Genomic DNA, 21,380 nt, shown 5'->3' with positions numbered 1-21,380 from the left:
CATCTATCTCGCTCTCTCTTCTCCTTTCTAGCTAATAAAAGAAAACTGTACACATACTCATACACATAATGCAAAACACATGGATGAAACTGACCTGCGCTCGGAACCAAGCAACGCAGTGTATTTCGCCCACACGCCTCGGCTATGCAAAACATGGAGTCTCGTAGCGATCAACAACAGACATCCTCTCTCACATCCCCTTCCGTCACGGACAGATCACACAGACCAGCAAATGGATCACCCAAAAACAACAAGCAGACACAGTAGATGATAATGCCATCGTAATATCGGGAACAGCAAGGCAAGGCAAGTAAGTGAGAGGGAAAGGGATAAAAGCAAGACACGCCAAAAAACAGGAGTAAACCAAATAAAGAACCAAAAGTCAAGGGTGAAGACTTAACTTCAACCCCCATATTCACATCTCTAATCAAAAAAATCAAGATCGTGACAACATCGCTCATATAGATCAACCAACTCATCTTATTCCCTCACTCCCCCGATCGCCGTCGCTGCGTGAAGCTGCGCCGGATACTCTCTCCCCACACTGACTCGCCCAAGGATTGCATCACATCGTTGACATTCATCGCGCTGTTCTGCCGCGAATGCGCCGGGCTGGCCTGCTCATCGTGCAAGTCCGGCCCACTGCCGTACGACGACGTCGTGCCAGCCCGCTCCCGCAGCGGTGACAGCGATGGGCTGATGCTGGACCATTCCGTCGCCGGTGAGTTCAGGACAGAGATCCGACCCAGCGGACTGGTATCGATGGGCGGCAGCTGGTACCGTGTGGCTCGCCCGGTCGGGGACGTCGGGGACAACATCGGCTGCTGCGACGACGACGATTCTTCTCCTCCAGTCAGCGCGTCGCGTGCTTGTTCTCGTGCTCCCTCGGCCGCCGTCGGCTCATCGTGAGATCCGTCATCAATGAAGATCTCCGGCACCGAGAACTGCGGAACACCACTCATCCGGGCCGATTTCTTATGCTCAACCCGGCGCCGGAACTCGCGAGACCAGTACAAAGTGTCAAAGAAGCCGATCACCGTTTGTCGACGGATGGTTTCCTCCACGCGCTGCAGTCGCGCCCGTCTGCGCAGGAACTCTTCCAGTCGCAGACTCTTGCTGTCGCTGATCACGTTGTAATGGGCCAGGATCATGAGACAGGAGTGGAACGAGATGCCGCGGACCGGGTCTGCCGACACGAGCACCTCCTCATAGAACGCATTCAGCCGTTGCCGGCGGTTGCGCACCACATCCACTGGGATCTGTCGAAGGATTCTGGCCATCTTGTCCAAGTCCAGCCCGTCGACCACTCTGCGATGGGCAAGCAGCGAGTCGCGCTTGTCAACCCGGCATTCTTCCATGATTTGGCCAATAGTAAACTCGCCATCGTAGATCCGCATCGAAAACACCCCCGAGAGCTCTCCCAGCAGTCGCGGGAACTGTTCTTTGGTGATATACCCGGTTCCATCCGGATCATATGTAGCCCACGCATGCTTGAAACGGCGGATGTCCTCGCGACTGATCGCATAGAGCCCGCTGCTCTTCTGGTACACGTACGAAAAGCTCTCGAAGATCAAGGACGTGAACAATGAGACGAACAGGTACATACTAATAATATTCCAGGCGATGAACAGCGTCCGAGCCCACGGCGCACTGCCACAGTCGTCGTTGAAGAAGTTCCCATCGTAGGTGCACATCGGAGGACTCATCGTGGCGTAGTCTTCCATGATTTCGTTCCAGCCTTCTCCACAACTCATCCGGAAGAGCAGCACCAGCGCCTTGGGAACATCGCGGAAGTTGATGTTGTCAGTCTCTTGCGAGCCAAATTTCGTGAGACCAAATGCTTGGTTCATAGCGATCGCGAACACCAGGAAGAGGACAAACCAGGTGGCGATGAGGTTGCCGATCGACGTCAGACTAGCCGCGGCGGTTTTGAACAGCTGGTCAAGCTGGTTATTCCGGGGAATAATAAGCAGCGTGATCGAGACCAGGAAGAGCTTGTTCAGCTCGGTGATCGCCTGGCTCGACGAGACAAATCTTAAGATCGTCGTAATGAACGTCCCGGAGACAGAGAGCAACGAATACACATCCCAGGAACTCCGGCTGAACCGGTGCCATCCCAAGCCCAGCATCCGAATCACAACATTGGCAATGTAGACGAAGTTGAAGGCAAAGAATATGATCTCTGTACCATATTAGCGGGAACAAGCTCGTCTGCAGAGCCACAGGAAGAACAACTCACCTCGAATTTGATCCCATACCGCCGGCTCGGGATAGTATTCCAAGACCAGCAACAACAGATGGAGTGAAAGGATGAAACTCACGCATCTTGCCCATGGGCCATGTTTTTTGACGGCAATGCGGTAACACCACATCTTCCACTGTCGGCTCTTGTTGTCGAAAGAGCGCTTTGAAGGGGAGATTTGCCGGAGCAACTTCCTCAATTCCAGCCATGATCGCTGTTCCGCAGTAAGGTACGCGACACCAGTCTCTTCGGTGTAGTTTCGCATGAACACAGATACGAACAGGGTCAAAACGAAGACGGCACCAAGCAAGTTGAAAACGATGAAGAAGAGCCCATTTTCCGGCGCAACGTAATCCTGCGGCTGCGTATCCACACCAGTAATGCTCATAGCACTGTCCTGCACGTCTATCCAGCCTTCTTGAGAGACAATTTGGAACAGAATGAAGAGGGAATCACCAAAATTGTCAAAGTCATAATAAGAATTGTCGGCCACTCGCGGAGAGAGGACATCCCAATTGAAAGGCGCGTTCTTGTACTCACCAACGCACTGATCCAGGCTTCCTGAAATGTCGCCATCGTTGCATGATACCATTCGTCCGGCGAAAAGATTCACTCCGTAGATAGCGAAGGGGATCAAAAAGCTCATCGAAACAGCCGCGGCCTGCCAACGCATCAGATTCTGCCTCCTCGGGACCCATCATGAAGTGCGGAACTTACAGCAATGACCTTCCATCCTCCAACAATGATCACGGAATGGAAAGTATTCTTAGCGCTGTCACTGACGTTTAAAAGTCTTAAAGCCCTAAGAGCCTTGAAAGCTCCAATCGCTCTTGTGACGCCCCAATCTTCGAACAGGGATCCACCGACGCTGATCCAGAGCGTGATCAAAACTACTCCATCAAGAAAACCCCAGGAGCCGCGAAAATACGCATTAGGCGTCCAGAAAAATCCATCCGCGATAACCTTAATAATAGCTTCTATGGTGAACAAGATCGCGAAGCCCATGTCAGTGTAGGTGAACCAATCCCGGTTCGACGTAAAGTGATTCTTCTGGTAGATCGGTGTGGTGATGCAGGCCAGCAACACCATCGCGACAATGGCTGCGTAAATAAAGGCGGAAAATGCATACCAGACAGGCTTGTAGGGGTCTACACCCTCCACTCGTTGAACTCCACGACCCGGTCCAACGATACGCTGGCATAGCTTCCGCACGGGGTGGCTTGGCGCAAAGATAAACAGCGACTTGTTGTAATTTGGGTGTCGCATGAGATACTCCCGTTGAGCCCTTTTCCGCTGTTCAGCTGCTGAAACAAATTCCTTGGCCATCGTTCTTGGGTCTAGTTCATCAAATGTTCGTGGGATATCCAGCTTGGAATAGAAAGGATTTGGCTCTCGACGCATGATTGACGTGGTGAACTTCGTCCAGATGCGCGAGAAGAATCCTGGCTGAGCTGTCTCGGCCGTGGCCGACTGCTCAATTGGAACGTTGTCTCCCGGCCGGTTCTCAGGTGGCTCATCCTCATCGAGGAACTCCTGGACCACAGCATCCTTGAGCAACATCTCCAGTGCCGCTGGGCCGTGGTCAAGAGGATCCTTATACCGGTTCGAGTTCTTACCCAGCTTGAAGATCTTGGAAAGGGACAAGTTCCCCTGCGAGGCCATGTTGACTTGTTTCTGCTGTAAGAACGCTTTGACCTGTTGCAGCCGTTTCTCATCCTCCGAAATATCGAAACTTTCCTGGATGACTGCAATGAACATGTTCAAGACAATAAAGTTGGCCATGACAAACCATAAGATCAAAAAGGCCGCAGAGATCCAAGCTGTGTTGTATGATTGTGTGTACGTGGTAGCGTTATACAAGATATCGGTCCAATTCTCGCTCGATAAGATTTGATACATCCCGAGGAAGGAGTTGTAGATGTCGGAAAAGGTGATGTATATGAGATCGCCATCTGCGTCTTCTTCCGGGATCTGACCACGGAAGAGCTGAGTTGCGAAGATGGAAGCAAGGAAAGTAATCAGGAAGACAAAGAAGATAAGGTTCACCAGACCAACTGCATTACGAAAGACAACCATAATGAGGTCCCTGGTCACCTTGAACGCGAGCACGACACGATATACTCGAAGAATCTGGAAAAGTGTAAGGACATCGTATGCTCGTTCCTGCTTGATGGCCGGGATCTGAATGATGCACGTTATAACGACAAGGCCCAGATCGACCCAGTTTCGTGTCTTTTTGTGGAACGTTCGCCAATCCGAGGCAAATCGTAGGATAATTTCGAAAAGGAAGACGAACGTGATAACCAGTTCAGTGTTGTCAATAAATTCGGCCCGATCGTCGCTCATGGAAGCGCTCCTCAGGGCCTGAACGACGAGATCGAATATGATAATGCAAACCCACAACCACTCGGTCTTGTCATAAAGACGTTTGATCGTACTGACCTTCCGCGAGGCCAGATCCTCTCTTTCAGTCGTATCTATTTTTTGAACAGCAAAGGCACTGCGCTTGCTTTCCTCTCGAATGACCTGGAAAGCGTGAGTGATCACCGCAACCAGCAAATTAACCATCCACAAACTCAGAATGAGAAGCCCGCATATGAAGAAAAGAGAAGATGCGAGATAGTCACTGTCGGCAGTATAGTAAAGTAGGTCGGTGAATGTGTTTGAGCTCATGATCACAAACACAAGCTCCAGCGAATCCACGATATTGTCAAAACTCAACGTCCCATTGTACGGATTGTCTCCTTCAAGACAAATGGAGCCTGCAGGGCAGATGTAGCCTTTCGGGGAAGACGAGCTTGGAACATTATTCGACTGTATCCAAGGCATTTGGAGACCAGTGGTCGCATTGAGGTAGCCTCCACAAAACTGTAAGGAGCCATTTGGGTCATTCTGTGCATAATCGCTTTCACCATCAACACCAAGCCAGACACAGGTTCTCCGAAAGCTTGACTTGAAGCTTTGGATACCGACAATAGCAAACAGGAGCCAGAAGAAGCCGATAAGGAATGCTACGTGCGCAAGCAAGGGTGCCGCTTTTTTGAGACTGCGGAGGATAACCTGTGCTCTAATGTCAGCGAACGACTTGCTAAGAGTAATCGGCGGCGAACTTACAGAAGTGCCATTAGTCAGATTCAGGAGACGAAGAATCCGAAGACAGCTGAGCATGCTGAAGACATACAGCTGCTGGCGAGTCTCAACTCCATATATCGAGAGGAAGAAGGATACCCAATACGACACTAAGGCGACAAAATCGAGGCGATTGAACGAATGCCGTAAAAACGCACGGTGGGCTAGTCGCACACGACTCTTCTGGAGAGGGTCATCGGCCAGTTGATTCTCTAACTGATTCAAGCCGCCCGTGAAAGTGCGTATAATAGAGGCTTGGGGCTGTTCTGACATGGCAGACCTCCGCACTGAAAATTGCCGCTGCGGAATGATGAGGTTCTTCCCTTTCTCGACTACGGCTTTCCTGAACCCCATCGACCGGTCTATAGTGCTGTATTCGGCAGGGTTGATGATCAAGCCCGACACAAGGATTTTAGCGATAATCTCGAGGGTGTAGATGATGAAGATGGCAAAGTAAGGATAATCCATAGGATTAGCTCCCCAACGGACAGCCCTGGGATAACTCCAAACAGAGCGTGAAGATTCAATGGTCAGCAAAATGGTCTGGACCACAATCACAACCAAAATAAATGGTTCTGTGAACGGATGGACGAGTATATCACACAGCCACATCCGCAAAGCGTTATCTGGGCTTAGGATACCAAGCGATTTCCCTCTCAAAGGGTTGCTAATGCCACGCCACGCTTTATTGTTCGAAGGCAGTTTCTCTCCAGGAGCTGAACTGTTCAACGAACTGGAAGACGGCGCATCATGCGCATAGTCCGGCAGAGATGGCAGTACCGGAGGCTCTTCCATTCGCGCATTTTTATGTGATTCCTCCCTGAGGATCGATTGTTCCACCACTTCCGGTTCGTTACTAAGGTTGACAATACGCTGGGACATAGACTTCATCATGGAACTGGCCCGCATCAAGGCAGATCCCGAAGCCGAAGGAGACAGCGATCGCGACCTGTCCGCTGCATTGCTCCCCCCGCGGGATCTCCCCACGAAACCACCCTCCAAATTGTGTAGATCGTCGCCCAACCGTGACCCCGGATGGGTGGTAGCAGGGAATTGAACCGATCTTGTACCGCCCCGGTCATCCTGATGTGTATTGTCTGTGCCGGATGCTCCGCTTATGGGCTGGACGTTTTGGGTTTCCGTCAATCGTGCGGTGTCGTTGTAGGAGTCAATGTGGGTGAGATAGTGTTCGGCTCCATCGAGCGGCACGGTATCTAGGTCAACGCTGGAGGGTGCTCGACTATGCGTCGGGGCGAGGGAGGTACTAGACGAGGGTTGAAAATTGAGACCGAACGAAGTGGCTTGAGCAAACGCCCCCGGGTCTTCGATTGCTTCTTCATCTTCTTCATGGGAAACGTGAGGATGCGGGCGCGCATTGCCCGCCGCATTGGCCGTTTCAACGGGCGAATCTACCGCTATGCGCTCATAGTTCCTCCCTGTCCGGCCCCTACCGGTCAAAGATCGGCCCAGCCTTGTCGCAACACCACCTGGGCCTCCACGTTCATGGTCTGGCGATGAGAGATCCTGCAAGGGGATAGAGTGATCGATGTGGAAATTATCGTCGTCGGGGCCGCGGTCATGGCTGTTTGAAGCCATGGTGGGCAGTCGTCAAAGTGCTAACCGAAGGCAGACATCGCAGGCTGTTCAGAAAGAAAAGAATATCAGAAGGGCCCTGGGAGCGATGTCGACCGAGGCAAAGTAAAAGCGCGCTGGGGAAAATGGGACAGGCTCCCTAAGTAAGTTAAAGTAGTACGAAAGGGCTGACGAACTTTGGTTAAGTTAGCGGTGGCACCCCGGGCGGAAACGTGGGCGAGGATCCAATCAAGCCAGGCAGCCGTCAAGAAGCAGCGGGCATGATGGGGAAGGGAACCCAAACGTGTCGACTTCCAGATCACAGTGATGATTATTATTGCTCAATATGCGCAGCGGAGCTTTGGCTGGACGGCGCCAAAGCGGCCAAAACTGGGGCGGATTCGGCAGCGGCGGCCTCTGTATGGCTCATTGGCCAGGTTGTCTGGGCCAGTGATTGCTAAACGTCCGAGCCTTATGAATGGTCCGGGTCGAGTTCGTTCGACACACGGCCAATTATAGATGGTGGATATGGCTCTGGGACGGAGCGCAGTTGTTTGGAGCTGAGATTTTCCCCTGCTGCGCCCAGGAGGGGAAATATGCCCCCCATCATGTAAGTACGGGATTGACTTCCAATGACTTGCTTTGTCGGTCCCTGACAGGATCATTCATCTCTACTCCCAATCCGGCAATTCCATTGATATCTGTCCCACCTCTTTTTTCTTCGGTGGAGGAAGAGATCATCGAGTCGGAAACTTTCTCTCCCTGTTATTTTCAATTTTTTTTAATCTTGATTCGTTTCGAAATTAACGGGCGGAGTCCGCCATACGCCACATCAGAAACAATTATTAGCCGTATTATAATTAGTAGTAGTATTAGTTATCATGCTGCCTACTGACCACTGCCATTCTTACCCCACCCACCTTATGCCAAAAATAACTCATGACAAGTCCTGTCTCCCAAGACTCAAGAAGGATGAGACATCCATGCAAGGCCGCTAATGAATTTCTAAAACATCTGTGGATAGTTACAGAATGGCTTGCTGACGATAATAATAGTAAAAAGAAAAGAAAATACAAGAACCCTGTCAACATAACATAATCACTGCTATTTGGAACCCATCAATCGGTGTCCATACGGTTTCCTTGAGCTGAATCCTTAACATGATCCCGAACGCCTTGGAGAAATGCCTCAACAGCATCACCACCACCCAATGGAACTCCCCCTCTACGCATAAATCCTCCATTTGCAACCGGAATTTTGAGGGCCTCGCTGATGCTCGGTAATCCGCCATCTCTAATCGCCATCGTCAAGCTTGCCAGACTCTGCGCAAATTGAGGTGAGTGTAACACTTTGCGCAAAATCTCTTTCTTTTGCGTCAGTTCGAGGGATCCTAGGGCGGCTTGAGCGATGTCCGGGTCCTGATCAGCGGCTGCGGCTTCGTCGAGATCATTGTCCTGCGCCAGGAGAAGCAGCGACGGTGGCAAGAAGCTCAGGAGGTTGTCAACCGCTTTCTCGTCTGCGGATTCCAAGAAGGGCAGTGTAGTCGAGGTTGTAAGTAGATCTTGCAGAGTAGTGAAAGGTCTTTCGGGGTCTTGGGATTGCCGCGAGCCCCCATGCAACGACTGCAGGAAGCTCTGCACGACAGATGAAGGATCCGAGTCAGCTGCGGCCCTGTGAGCCACCAATATGCTAGTTAGCCTGGATTCATTCATGGAAAGGAACGCCTATAATCGTGACCAAAATATCCGAGCATATTGAATATCTCGGCTAGTAGAGTTCAAGACTAGAGACAAATAAAACTGTCGAGATATGTACCTACGCTCTTCCACCATCAGCACCACCCTCCCTCGATCCTTGACCTTCCTCCCGAACATCCCCGCCAGTCGCATCCGGGCCTGCTCCTCCACTGTTCCCTCCGTGGTTGTGGTTCGGGTCATGGTCCACGCCTTCGACATCCTCCATAGTCTCGTCGTCATCGCCGCCCGAAGGACCGCCTTGAGGAAGGTTGGCGATCTCATGCTCCACGTCCACATCTTCACCCTGGAGCAGCCCGTTGACAATCTCTCCTAGCTTAAGATCCCTTTTGCTGAACCAGCTCGGGTTTCCATCCTCGTGCTGAGTCTTGGACTGGAGCCAGAAGAGGTACCGTTGGGAGCTGGAGGAGAATTTCAAGACGTAGATACGACCATTGGTAGGTGCTGTAGAGTCGACGGGCTTGTAAGGTACAAAGCATCCATCGGAGGGAACCATTACCAGGTCGAGATCGGGTTCCGTGTGGGGAGCAGATCTGGGGCGCCAGCAAAAGTGTACCAGCTCATCTTCGGAGTAGAGATAGATGTAACCAGGAGTAGGCTTGGGTTTGACGACGGAGGTTTCACCGGACGTCTGCCAAGGAACAAATGTAATGAGCAACATGTTGATAGAAATGCACCGAGACACTAGGAGGTGGGGGTAAAGCTTCATATTCAACTAACCTCGAGGTCACAGATACCCGCTTTGAAGGTAATGATCGGAGCTATAGACATGGTGTAATATGGTGTAGGCTAAAGGAAGGTAGCAAAAAAAGTCTCTTGAAAAGATACACAGATTATCTAGGCTGGAAATTTGATGATGAGCGCACACCAACGATGCGGCTATAAAAGTGCAGGTTGTGGATAGACGGAAGAAGAAGCTGAAGCAGTAATGTACGTCAGTTCGTCACCCGCCAGCAAGTAGGCAAGTAACGTGATGGGTGGAGGGAGCTTGGGTTTTGGCGGGACTGGTATCTACGGGCGACCGAAAAGGCGGACGGCAAAAAAGACAGGTGTTCTGCCTGAGGCTACCAAAGCAGCGGTTATCGGGCTATCGCTATCAAAGGGGCGCCGAATCGGCACTAGCGCCTTTCGGCTAGGGCTCGCGTCCACACAAACTCACACTTTCCCGTCCTGGGGCGCAAGTAGCAAGTCACACATCAACTCCAACAACCACCCGCCGTCGACAACCACCACCCTCCCCCTACATTCTTTTCAGACCACCTTCGTCCCCAGCAGCCAATATGTCGGACTCTACTGTTGGCCAGACGAAGCAGTTTGGAAAGGGCCAGAGGACCGTCCCTCACCCTGCTCAGAAGGCCCAGAAATGGTACCCCGTTGATGACGAGTCGCAGCCCAAGAAAGTCAGTACCACACCCCGTGCAAGAGCCAGAAAATGAGGTGGAAAAAGATGCGGTTTCGTTATGAACAAATGCGACACGATTGCGCTGTTGAATGGGAAAGATTGAACTTCCATAAAAAGAAGCCGGAGGTTTTGGGAGGGAAAATCAAAAGATTCAGGGCCAGTGTTGTATACCGCATGAGTTGATAAGGGAATCGCATCTTGGAGAAATTGGGGCCCCGGAATTCGATCTGGACAAGAAGAAAGTGGAACAGGCATTCTGACATAGTTATTTTGTTATATACATATAGGTCCGCAAGGCTATCCGTCCCGCTAAGGTCCGCGAGAGCCTCCAGCCCGGTACCGTTCTGATCCTCCTCGCCGGTCGCTTCCGTGGAAAGCGTGTCGTTCTCCTCAAGCACCTCGAGCAGGGTGTTCTCCTCGTCACCGGTCCCTTCAAGATCAACGGTGTTCCCCTCCGCCGTGTCAACGCCCGCTATGTGATCGCCACCAGCACCCGTGTCGACATCAGCGGTGTCGACGCCCAGACCATCGAGAAGGTCTCCGCTGCCGACTACTTCACCAAGGAGAAGAAGGCTGAGAAGAAGACCGAGGAGGCTTTCTTCAAGCAGGGAGAGAAGCCCCAGGTATGTGCACATACACACCCGTGGTTGGGCTCTTCCTCCGAGAGGAGTCCGACCTATACGGAAGTGGCCGGATGATACTGATATAGCGATTTTTTCCCCATCAACAGAAGAAGGTCGTTGCCAGCGCTCGCGCCAGCGACCAGAAGGCCGTTGACCAGTCCATCCTCGCCTCCGTCAAGAAGGAGGCCTTCCTCGGAAGCTACCTGGCCAGCACCTTCAGCCTCCGGAACGGCGACAAGCCCCACGAGATGAAGTGGTAGATGTGTGACGCGGCGGCCGCGGGTTCGGTAGTTATTGTGGAGGAATCCTGCGAGGGGCGGCGGCTAGAACCCCCTTTTTCAATCTTTTGCAAGCAACTGGTCGAACTCCACAACCGGCACTTACAAAAGGAAAGAGGGGGGGAACGCAGGAGGAAACAGCTCATGAAGTATATGTAACTCGATTCGGGCCTCATGTTTGCTTAGGATTGCGGTTTTTTTTTTTAATGCCGAGGATAAAAAAGGAAAGAAAAAACCGGTTGTTATTTCATACTTTCATTCCCCCCCAAAACTGAACTGTCTTCCTCCAGCAATCTGGCCGTTCAACCTCCCTTCTTGCAGTCGATAACTTTGAGCCGAAATGAAAACAAAAAAAGAAGAATACCATTTCCAGCTGTTCAATTTTATGTTATTACCTCTCTACTTTTTACCCTCGCTGGGATACACCTTCTCACATCATGTTCACTACGATTATTCCAATTTCTTTGCAAAGTCAGGTTCGGGCGGAAAATATCAAAAGAATTGGGACTTTATATTATATCGATGATTCTTTTACCATCTATGAGGTAGTCCGAGTTGTAGGTGCCAGATCATTTATCTATGATGTATGATGTTCGATGGTATAGTATTTGTGTGTATCGACGACTACTACTAGTTAGTCTATTTACTTATCTACCATTGGCAAGGACTGGATCATTTGCCGGGATTCCGAATGTGACCCCAGCCCCACATGCAGACTCTCATTCACACTGATAAGGATAACATTCAAAAACTGGAAAGATAACAACTAACTAGCAGCCCGTCTATAAACCAAAAAACAAGACCAACCCAACTCAATCAAATCGAACCAAACTCCCTGCAAGACAACATCACCCATTGCACGCATATAACAGCAAGCAAAAATACTACCATCACATCGTCAAATACATGACACATAGACACATACTAACTAGTACCATGAACCAACCCCTCGCTCCAAAGATATACATCTATATTTCAACAAAATATATATCTCCCCGCCACCACCTCCTTCTCCTCACAACAAATGCCTCGACCTCTTCTTGTGCTTCCTCTGCGTCTTCTTAGCATGCGAATCCAACGCCTCCTGCACCTTCGCCTCAAAGATCTCCCTTCCCCTAAAAACCGGTGAAGACTCGTCCTCCTCCTCGTCTGTCTCCGTTATCAACGCCCCACCCTCCTCCTCTGTAATTGTAGTCTGACAGAACCAATCCGCGATCCCCCACGGGCTGAAATTACCCGCCGCCCGATTCATCAGATGCTTCTCGACTCGACGAGCGATCCCGCCCAAGAGGAAGAAGTCCATCGGCATAGCGGAGTATCCAGAGTACGCTAGGGTCTCTTCCAGCGAGACAATGCTCAAATACATGGCGTAGGTGATCATATGGAGGCGGAGGAATACGGCGGGGAGTAACGTGGGGACGGCATTCCCGAGGAGGTAGGGAATAGGGTGGTCGTAGTGGGCGGTGGAAGGGTAGGGTGTGTGTAGCGAGTGGTACCAGGTTTGGTGAAGGGAGGAGATGTAGCGCGTGATGCGGTATTTCTCGTTATGGAGGACGAAGCGGTGGATGATGTATGCGAGGATCTAAGAATTGTGTGCACGCGCGTGATTAGAGACTGATCGCCAAACACTGAGGGTGTGGGCATTTTGGAAGACAGTGCTTACCTCTCGGAGTAGCAGGACACAAGCGAGATGGAAGGCAATGTTCCAAGGTATGAGAGGAATCGTAAAGGATACTTTGAGGGCACTGCGCGTTTTGAAATATCCAATGCGAAGAGTTTCGATGGCAGCTTGCACGGCGATGCTTATGAAAATGTTGAGGAATGCCCATCCTGCGACCTTAAACTCTTGCACCCGGACACGACGTCGCTTACTTCCACTTGGTAGGCCCTGTTCACCATGCGCCTTGAGCAGCACGGCGGCGGAGGGGACCAGCGCATCGAAGAGGAAGAGCAATGCCGAAGGGAGGACATAAAACAGCAGTCGTACGCCTATGGAGCCGAACAGCTCTACCTTGAATGGGGAATGCGACAAAATGAGAGTCGTCCATGTCATGTAAAAGAAGATCAAATTGAAGGTGGTGTAGGAGGGGGTGTAGGTTAAGAGGCAAAAGAAGAGGGCTGGGAGAGCCAAGACCCGATTCATGATGTTGACGGCGATCGGAAAGTGTTGACTGGACTGAAGAATGATGATTTGGCAACGGGATCACGGCAGCTAGCGTCACCTTGCATGCTTTCGCAAGCGCATCTTATATAGTGGGACTAGAGACAAAGGCGCAAAGCAGAAGCACGTCTGGTCGTTGGTCGAGATGAAAGACAGTCGCAGGAACAATGGAAGCGCAAAGTGCCTGCAGCAGCCGCCCGACGTCACGACCCACTAGCCCTAAACTGGCGCCTCGCTTTGTTGACTCTGCGGCTATTTTCGGCCGCGGACAAAGGAGCCATCCAAACATCTATTGGAGGTCCCACAGTCCTACCAGTAGCTTCAAAGGCCTCCTGCGTTGGAAGTGTATCCCCATTGGACTGCGCCTCTTGGTGTGCAGACGTGAAGCCCTGCTTTGCGCTCCGAAATTACAGTACGGCATATGGAGTCTGGCCTTAAAACATGGGGAAAGCGGAACAATGATAATCTTGGAATTAATGATCAATCGGGATTTCCTTGTACATGATATTCCAGGCGAACATAATAATGATCATAAGGATAAAGAGAGGACACGCTCGGGGTATCTAACGCATACACCAGACGACGACACACAAAGCATAGCAAGACCCCCATCGATTACTCTCTCGGGCGAGATGGAACGCCGTGCTTCTCACCCCAGCCCCAGGCCTGCCTCCTGAGATCGGGGCTCACATGCAGGAACAACAGGTTGCTCAGCCAGCCAGTGAACGTATCACGAATGAACGAGTTCCTCTGGCTGCCTCCGAGCGCTGATCCCTTCATGACATCGCCAACGAACATCGTGGTGATCATGTACTCACCCCTCTCCAGTGCCTTGATGGCAATGCTTGCAACCTCTCTCGGCGTCTGTGGCTTGTCAGCAGCCTCCAGCTTCTTAGTAAGCTCTGGCTTAAGCTTCTGTTCGTTGTCGAATCCAGGGCTGAGAATGCCCATGGGGAAGACGGTATGAATCTTAACATCCGTAGCTGGAGCCTCCGATCGGCACTTGTGGGCACGAGAACCGTTGTACATCTCAATTTCTTGGCTGAGAGTATCAGACAATGAGCGAATTGCGGCTTTGGCAGGCGAGTAAGGGGCATAACCAGCAATGGGCACGAATGCGAGGGTAGAGCATGTGAAGATGAGGTGTCTAGGAGGTAGCGGCGTTTGCTGGCTGGGAGTAATGGGTACAAGCCACCGTCTCAAGATTGCATGAGCAGTGTTGGCAGCTGTCCAATACACCGTATCCATTTGGTCTCTCAATGTCTGAACGGGGGTCTCGGCAAAGAAGCCGGGACTGCAGTATCCTGCGCAGCACCATACGATATCGGGAGATTGTCCGTGGTTCCATTCGGTAACTTCGGCCATGACACGGTCGCACTCCGCAGCATTGGTCAGGTCCGCACAGATGTAGTGGAATCTTTGTCGGTTGGCTTCAGCCGCCGTACCCTTCAAGAACATCGAGGATTAGCTGAGATTCTGCCTGAAGCCTGAAGTCCTACTTGCCTTGACAGTCTCGAGCGCATCCTGGAGCTTCGACTCCGTGCGTGCGACAAGCACAACGTTGGCACCCTTCTCTGCAAGCTGGCAAGCCACGGCCTTGCCCATTCCCTCCGAGCCTCCCGTAATAACGACGGTCTAGAAAAGAGGTTAGCCAACTGTGCCTCGGAAAAGGTGTCAATGGAGACAATATAATCATACCCTACCCTGAACGACGAACTGGTTACGACCAAAGCCGAACATTTTGCTAGCAGAGTATAGGAATAGTCCACAAAGAATGGTATAAATTCCCAGCGTCGTTGGGGAAGAGTCGTAAAAGATGGTGGGTATCAGAGGATGCATAGGAAAAAGGAGAAAGAAGAGAAGTTGGGGGAGAGAAGGGAATGAAAAGAATGGATGTCTGGGGCTGTTCGAGGCTTCCTATTCGGGGTCAATGGCGGATCAGGAGAGAATGAAGCGGGAATCTTGTTGCTTTTTGGGAGGGACGATAGGAACAGTTCCAGATAGGAAGGCGCGATCCTCCGCGGAACCTGAGACCCGCCAAACTGTGCAAACACCCAACTGGGGACTAGTGTCTACCGGGCGGTGAGAGTGTCCCTCCCAAATTTTTATTGCGAAAGTTTATCGATTTGCTGCGGAGGATTTGGTCCGGACTAGCAACCTCCTCGCATTCCCTTATACACAATTTATCATGGGTAAAAAAAGAAAGGCTGGCGGTCGCCCTGCGGCCCCCAAGGCGGACAAGCATGGACCATCCAAATTTCACATTGAGGAGCGATTTGACGATTCGGAGGATGAGTTCCAGGCCGGTCGCGACCATATCCTAATGGAAGAGGCGCCGGAAGCAAAGAGACGTCGGAGGGTAGCTGAGGAAGGTTGGTTGCACAAAGCGCATGCTGCGGGGATCTTTATCTAACAAGAATACGCTTCTAGAGGAACTTCTCCAGGCATCGGACGAAGAAATCTTGGGTTACGATGATGAGGACGACGACGAAGACGATCTAGATCTCGATGACGAAGAAGACCTCGACGAGGGCGACGACTACGACGAGGATGAAATGGATGGTGTTCTGTCAAAATCCAAGTCGAAGCGCGGCGGTAGTCCAGGATCTGAAGAGGAGGATGGTATCGCTGCTTGGGGCTCCTCCAAGAAGGATCTCTACAGTGCGGATCAGATTGAAACGGAAGCAGACGCTCTGGAGGAGGAGGAAGAAGCTAAGCGACTTCAGCAGAAGCATCTGCAGGCCATTAACGAGGAAGATTTCGGCTTCGACGAAGATGAATGGGTCGAATCCGGCAAGGACCAGAAGGATGCAGAGGATGGCGGTGAGGTGACAGAGGTTCTTCCGCAGCTGGAGATTACGGAGGATATGAGCGCCGAGGAGAAGTTGAAGATACTCAAGTCCAGATATCCCGAGTTCGAGCCCTTAGCAAAAGACTTTGCCGACCTTCAGTCCACGCATCAGGCCCTCGCAAAAGCCGCTCGAAGCTTCAATGCCAACGATGACTCCGAAGATGCCCCGGAATCTGCACCTGTTTCCGTCGTCAAGTTCCGCGCTTTATCCGCTTACCTTGGTACCATCGGCATGTACTTCATGCTCCTGACTTCTTCCAACGACGCCTCCGGCAAGCTTGCTCCGCTTTCGCCTGCTCAGCTACGAGCACACCCTGTAATGGGATCCCTAGTCAAGTTCAGGAAACTCTGGGAGACCGTTAAGAATCTCAGTGAACCCGAACCGGAGGCATCCGAAGCCGAGGACGACTCCGAAATTGACGAAATCATGTCCGACGCACCTACGCCCAAGCAGAAGAGCAAGAAGGGTAAGGAGGAGCAAGCTTCCAAGAAGAATAAGAAGAAGGCAGAGAAGGTCTCCAAGGCACAGCGCGCAGCCGAAGCAGCACAGGCCGAGGCCGAGGCACGACGAGCAGAGCGACTCCGACAGACCGAAGCCAACCTCGCCGATCTGTCGAAGCTCGTTTCCGGAACGAGCAAGAAACGAGCCGCCCAGAAGACCAAATCGACCAAGGAAGCAGACGACTCCGACTTCGGTGATGAAGACGCCCTCACAGCCAAGGAAGCCGAAGAGAAGGCCAAGCAGAAGCGCTCTCTCCGCTTCTACACATCTCAACTCGCACAGAAAGCCAACAAACGTAACGCAGCCGGTCGTGACGCTGGTGGTGACGCAGATCTTCCTTACCGCGAGCGCCTAAGGGACCGCCAAGCCCGCCTGAACGCCGAGGCTGAGAGACGTGGTAGACAGCAGCTGAAGGAATCCGAGCAGCTAGGCGGCGACAGTGACGAGGAAGACCACAAGGTCGCCAGGCAGCTCCGCGGCGACGACGGCTCCGACGATGACGACTACTACGACATGGTCGCGGCTCGCGGCAAGCAGCGCAAGGACGACAAGAAGGCGCGCGCGGACGCCTACGCTGCTGCAGCTCGTGAAGGCGGCCACGTTGAGATCCAGGAAGAAGTCGGACCCGACGGCAAGCGTGCCATCACCTACCAGATCGAGAAGAACAAGGGTCTTGCTCCCAAGCGCAGCAAGGACTCTCGCAACCCTCGTGTCAAGAAGAGAAAGAGATACGAGGAGAAGAAGAAGAAGCTCGGCAGTATTCGCCAGGTGTACAAGGGTGGTGAAGGTCGCGGCGGATATGGTGGTGAACTTACGGGTATCAAGAAGAACGTGGTCAAGAGTGTTAAGCTCTGATTCTAGTTCTGCTTCTGTTTCTTGGTACTGCAATAGCACAGTTGGAGACATACATTACGGGCGTTCGATGTGTGCGAAAATGGGTCTTTGTGTGTATATAGATAATCTTCTCGATGATACAAACTTTTGTCTGACTGTCTCTGGGTTTGCTGAACACAGCTTCCACTGGTATTTGTAAATTGGCCGAGTAGCATAGTAGAATAATTTAAAGGAGGCCATGAAGAAATCGCTGGATAGTAACAGGCTGTTGCTATGATGGTGGGGACTCTAGTAGTATTTGTTGTAGTCCCGTGCGGGTGAAGATATATACTAGGAACCCGGAAGTCAAGAACCCGCACCAGATCCATCGAAGAGTTTCTCGAGCCTATCCCCCATCAGCTTAATATCACAAGCCTCTGACAGATCCATTGACAGAAACTCTCTCGCTAATCTGTCCTAATAGCAAAACCTCGTTAGCCTCGCGATACTCAAACGAAGGACCAGAAGCAAATAGATAGCCTATATCCTACTGCATCTTCCAGAGCCTGTGTCTCTTGAGCCGAAAGCACAGCGCAAGCGGCAATCAGATTTTCACCGCGGGCAGAAAGTGACGCAATTTCGTCTGCTCGATCGACAATCGCCTGGCTGATGCCGTTCATAGCAGCGCATCTGTACCGTGATCAGTCATGTTCTTGTTCCTTCCGTAGAGAAAAGGAACGCACATTGTTCCAAAGCTTTGATCGCTTCGTCCTAGGCGGAAACTATGTCATAAGTGTCAGATTCTCCTGCTTATAAGGACACGTGAGAGTTAACGCTATACTTATAGAGATAGGTGATTTGGTCTTCAGTTTCGCCGGGTTCTTCATGCACCCGGACTTCCATGTGGCCGAGTTGTAACTGCGGTCTAGGTTTGAGGTATCCGTTCGCAAGGATCTCATGGAAATGGGTTGCAGCTATGATTTTGGGAGCATCTTCACGATTCAATAGGTGCTCGAGGACTCCGCATGCCAATCCGATGCCGTCTAGAAGTGTCAGCTTCTGGCTGGTTATTCGGGGTTGCAGGAATACGAACCATTCTCATTGGTGCCTTTGCCGAATTCATCTATTAACAGCAAACTATGGCCGGTTACCTGCTTCAGGTCAAAGGATAGCTGCTGCAGATCATTCATGAAAGTACTTTGTATCTGGATTGCGTGCAACAATTCAATTTCTGTACTATGGTAGTCGGCTCGTCAACCTACCTGGGAGACGCTATCTTGAGTGTTGGACTTGACCAGGATTTTGTCGATTATTCCGAGCTCTGCACTTTCAGCTGGGACAAAGCTATTACGTTGAGTATTATAGCCATGGCTCCCTTGGACCAAGCGTTACGTACCTTCCCACCTGCGCTAGATAGACGATGGAAGCTACCTACACATCACTTCATCAGCTAGCTTTCATTGGAGCCAGAAGAGATGCTCACCTGCTTCATGTAAACGCTCTTCCCAGAGTAGTTCGGCCCTGTAAGTAGTAACATGCTCGGTCCATAGTCACTTTCGTGGAATTTGGGCGTCAAGCCAAGAGGCCCCAACGGCTCTCCCGGTGTCCCTCTGCCAACCAGAAAGGTATCATTAGGCACATAAGACGAGACCGTAAGCTCTTGTAGGATGTGTCTTCCTTCGTGTTAGCCCTCTGGGACGCTTACGCACTAGTTGTCTTACCTGCCGCCTCTGATCTTAATAACATCTTCTTCCACCATCTTAGGGCGCACCAGCTTGTAGGAGCTGGCCGCTCGAGCCATTGCAAGAAGACTGTCACAAAGTAAGATAACTTCATCAATTGCTCAGACCCATCTTTTACCTGTCTATTTTCCCACATACGTCCGATGCCTCCAGAAGGACCTGCTCATGTTGAAGTACCCTTTGTGCGAGATCATAAACAATCTCGATCTCCCTCGCGATTAGGACTATCAGCTGGATTGATCACAAGTGTGCATCTTTGTAGAGAGCCGAAGACAAACCAGAGATCATCCCGTAGATGTCACCTAATTTCTCATCCATCTCCCGCATTCTAAAATCTTTGAAATAAGCTCTGTTTTCCGTGAGGAACAGAAGTTCCCACTCTTCTTCAGCGCCTCTATAAGCGGCGTCTCCTGCCTCATTGAGTGGAATCGTGATGCTGAACCCGATTTGCGGGAAGTAAATGACATTCACATCTATGTCGTAACTCTCGGGGATGGTCGTCGCTATCTCTAGCGCAACCTGCTTCAAAAGGCTGCTCACGCCGTCGTACCTATCTTTGAGTCGATCTAACTCCCTGTCTATTCCAGATTTCACAATAGTCCTGCCGTCTTCCTCAGAGCGATCGATGTCGACCTGCTATAATCAGAAGAGGTTCGCATCACGGAAGGGTACTGTGCATACTATCTCTTGTATCATCTTCCCAACTTTGTATAATTGAGCTGTTTCAAAAGCACGGAGCGCCTGCGACAAGGTGAGTTGATCCTTGGAGTAACGATATCTGATAATTACCTTGCTATGCAGAGCCAGATTAGTCCCACCCGAAGTCTCCCGCAAAGCGTCGCGGATATCAATGCCATAAAAGGAAAACTTATGCCATATTAGCCGGTGGCCTATCCCCATAGTATAATGTCATGACATACGGCCAGCAGAGTAGCCCACACGGTCGTCTTGAACCCCATAATCTTTCCGCTTCCGGTACTGATCCCCTTTCGAAGGTTTAGGATCACGTAATGGAGGTTCTTGACATGTTTCAAGGCTTTGACCATCTTGTCCAATGCATCGGAATTGTCAGCCCTGAGATACACACTAATGAAGGAATGACGCTCGTTGATAACGTCGAGTTCCACGCTCGGGCGAAGGAACATCTGCTTTAGTCTGTGTCTTCCTTGGGGTGTACATGCAAAGCGCTGGAATAGGCCATATACTGAAAGCCCTTCTTTTGATGAAGTAGACTTTCTTCCAGGCCCCTGATTCACCATACTGGGATGGGATTCGGATTCCATGATTTGCAGCGAAAGTAAGGTCCTGCCGTTGACAAACCTGCTCCGTTGTTAGTAATGACTTTATCCGTTATGAGGAAGACGAAGTCTTACATAGTTCCACTTAGAGTGAACATTTCCACAGACGACACTCTGAGGATTTCCGAGGCCCTATCATTAGACATCGACATGGAAGCTCGACGTCTCTGTAGATAAGCGAGGATTGCACCGGCACAGCCAATTGTCACTGTGTTTTCCATATCGATCGAGCCGTAAACATGCAGAAGCTTGCCTTCCTGCGATGTGAGGTCCAGATTCTCGGCATCTAATTGTTCACTATCAACCAACCCACTGTGTGGCACTAGGAACTTGATGCGATGTTCATGTCTTGAGGATATCTCCAAAGCAATCAATTTGTTCTTTGCGTTGGAATAGTTGAATTCTTGCGATGGGCGGACGTCGAGTTGGTAGGGCACATAGGAGTGTGAATCTGCGCGATCATCAGATGATCCAGGTCTTTGGAATGGCAAAACTATGCTCCACCACTAACCGCTATCTTGTTCGGCCCATGGTCTTTCTTGGAGGTTGTTTGGATCCACACGAGGTGAAATCAAGAGTACTGTAGGCTTCGTCTGTAGGACCACTTGCGACTGGTTAGCTGCAAAGAACGAAGAGGAGAGAGGTGAGACAAACAACTGTCGATCATCTCTTTACTGGAATGGCGTAGGTCGCCTAGGAGGTATAGTTTCTCTTCCAGCACAGAATAATAGGAACAACCGAGGGTACCCGAATTTCTTATATCCACTGCCACTACAACTTGTTCATATTCGTCATCGACGGGTTGCTCAAACAGACCACTAACAGCTCGATAATGCTCAGCATTGATAGAAGTAGGTGCTCTTGCTCTTAGTGTCCCTTGCGAATAGGGAGGCAAGTTGCTCGAAGTCCTCGGTTGGGGAAGGTCGTCATAGTTGGGCCTGGGATTCAACGAATTGATGTGTGAGGGATGTATCGTACGTTTTCTCTTCACTCGTGGCTCCATATTGCTTGGG

The 21,380-nt window shown here is 51.0% G+C and overlaps 7 protein-coding genes across 7 annotated transcripts; 2 read left to right on the top strand and 5 right to left on the bottom strand.

Moving 5' to 3' along the window:
* Positions 1 to 488: 488 nt before the first annotated feature.
* Positions 489 to 6,967, bottom strand: cch1 (calcium channel protein CCH1; the record flags this gene model as incomplete). Its single annotated transcript, XM_067620790.1, has 4 exons — positions 489 to 2,182; positions 2,240 to 2,903; positions 2,960 to 5,302; positions 5,357 to 6,967. The coding sequence occupies 4 exons, from the start codon at positions 6,965 to 6,967 to the stop codon at positions 489 to 491; spliced, it is 6,312 nt and encodes a 2,103-aa protein (XP_067481082.1).
* Positions 6,968 to 7,791: 824 nt separating this feature from the next.
* ASPBRDRAFT_149654 (uncharacterized protein) lies at positions 7,792 to 9,587 on the bottom strand. The gene is made up of 3 exons (XM_067619309.1): positions 9,418 to 9,587; positions 8,763 to 9,328; positions 7,792 to 8,632 (listed from the first exon to the last, which is right to left on the bottom strand). The coding sequence occupies exons 1-3, from the start codon at positions 9,466 to 9,468 to the stop codon at positions 8,062 to 8,064; spliced, it is 1,188 nt and encodes a 395-aa protein (XP_067481081.1). The 5' UTR covers positions 9,469 to 9,587; the 3' UTR covers positions 7,792 to 8,061.
* Positions 9,588 to 9,977: 390 nt separating this feature from the next.
* ASPBRDRAFT_64478 (60S ribosomal protein eL6) lies at positions 9,978 to 11,314 on the top strand (the record flags this gene model as incomplete). Its single annotated transcript, XM_067628473.1, has 3 exons — positions 9,978 to 10,097; positions 10,387 to 10,722; positions 10,830 to 11,314. The coding sequence occupies 3 exons, from the start codon at positions 9,978 to 9,980 to the stop codon at positions 10,980 to 10,982; spliced, it is 609 nt and encodes a 202-aa protein (XP_067481080.1). The 3' UTR covers positions 10,983 to 11,314.
* Positions 11,315 to 11,678: 364 nt separating this feature from the next.
* On the bottom strand, positions 11,679 to 13,313 carry ASPBRDRAFT_206006 (sterol desaturase family protein). Its single transcript, XM_067621763.1, has 2 exons — positions 12,664 to 13,313; positions 11,679 to 12,582 (listed from the first exon to the last, which is right to left on the bottom strand). The coding sequence occupies exons 1-2, from the start codon at positions 13,141 to 13,143 to the stop codon at positions 12,016 to 12,018; spliced, it is 1,047 nt and encodes a 348-aa protein (XP_067481079.1). The 5' UTR covers positions 13,144 to 13,313; the 3' UTR covers positions 11,679 to 12,015.
* A 292-nt stretch (positions 13,314 to 13,605) lies between these two features.
* On the bottom strand, positions 13,606 to 15,152 carry ksrA (3-dehydrosphinganine reductase). Its single transcript, XM_067619783.1, has 3 exons — positions 14,860 to 15,152; positions 14,665 to 14,796; positions 13,606 to 14,607 (listed from the first exon to the last, which is right to left on the bottom strand). The coding sequence occupies exons 1-3, from the start codon at positions 14,998 to 15,000 to the stop codon at positions 13,777 to 13,779; spliced, it is 1,104 nt and encodes a 367-aa protein (XP_067481078.1). The 5' UTR covers positions 15,001 to 15,152; the 3' UTR covers positions 13,606 to 13,776.
* A 197-nt stretch (positions 15,153 to 15,349) lies between these two features.
* On the top strand, positions 15,350 to 17,369 carry ASPBRDRAFT_194736 (something about silencing 10 family protein; the record flags this gene model as incomplete). The annotated part of the gene is made up of 2 exons (XM_067620789.1): positions 15,350 to 15,533; positions 15,592 to 17,369. The coding sequence occupies 2 exons, from the start codon at positions 15,350 to 15,352 to the stop codon at positions 17,367 to 17,369; spliced, it is 1,962 nt and encodes a 653-aa protein (XP_067481077.1).
* A 324-nt stretch (positions 17,370 to 17,693) lies between these two features.
* On the bottom strand, positions 17,694 to 21,370 carry ASPBRDRAFT_74090 (MutS family protein MSH5; the record flags this gene model as incomplete). The annotated part of the gene is made up of 16 exons (XM_067629240.1): positions 17,694 to 17,804; positions 17,879 to 18,017; positions 18,071 to 18,109; positions 18,169 to 18,370; positions 18,421 to 18,532; positions 18,590 to 18,702; positions 18,807 to 19,000; positions 19,049 to 19,138; positions 19,188 to 19,293; positions 19,348 to 19,702; positions 19,751 to 19,810; positions 19,859 to 19,936; positions 19,990 to 20,389; positions 20,443 to 20,818; positions 20,879 to 20,971; positions 21,022 to 21,370. 16 exons carry the CDS (start codon positions 21,368 to 21,370, stop codon positions 17,694 to 17,696), a joined length of 2,817 nt encoding a protein of 938 aa, XP_067481076.1.
* Positions 21,371 to 21,380: the final 10 nt, after the last annotated feature.

Source organism: Aspergillus brasiliensis (genome assembly GCF_001889945.1).
Source record: "Aspergillus brasiliensis CBS 101740 unplaced genomic scaffold ASPBRscaffold_4, whole genome shotgun sequence".
Classification (NCBI taxonomy): domain Eukaryota; kingdom Fungi; phylum Ascomycota; class Eurotiomycetes; order Eurotiales; family Aspergillaceae; genus Aspergillus; species Aspergillus brasiliensis.
The sequence above is the reverse complement of the archived record's forward strand: the minus strand, read 5'-3'. Positions and strand labels throughout refer to the sequence as shown.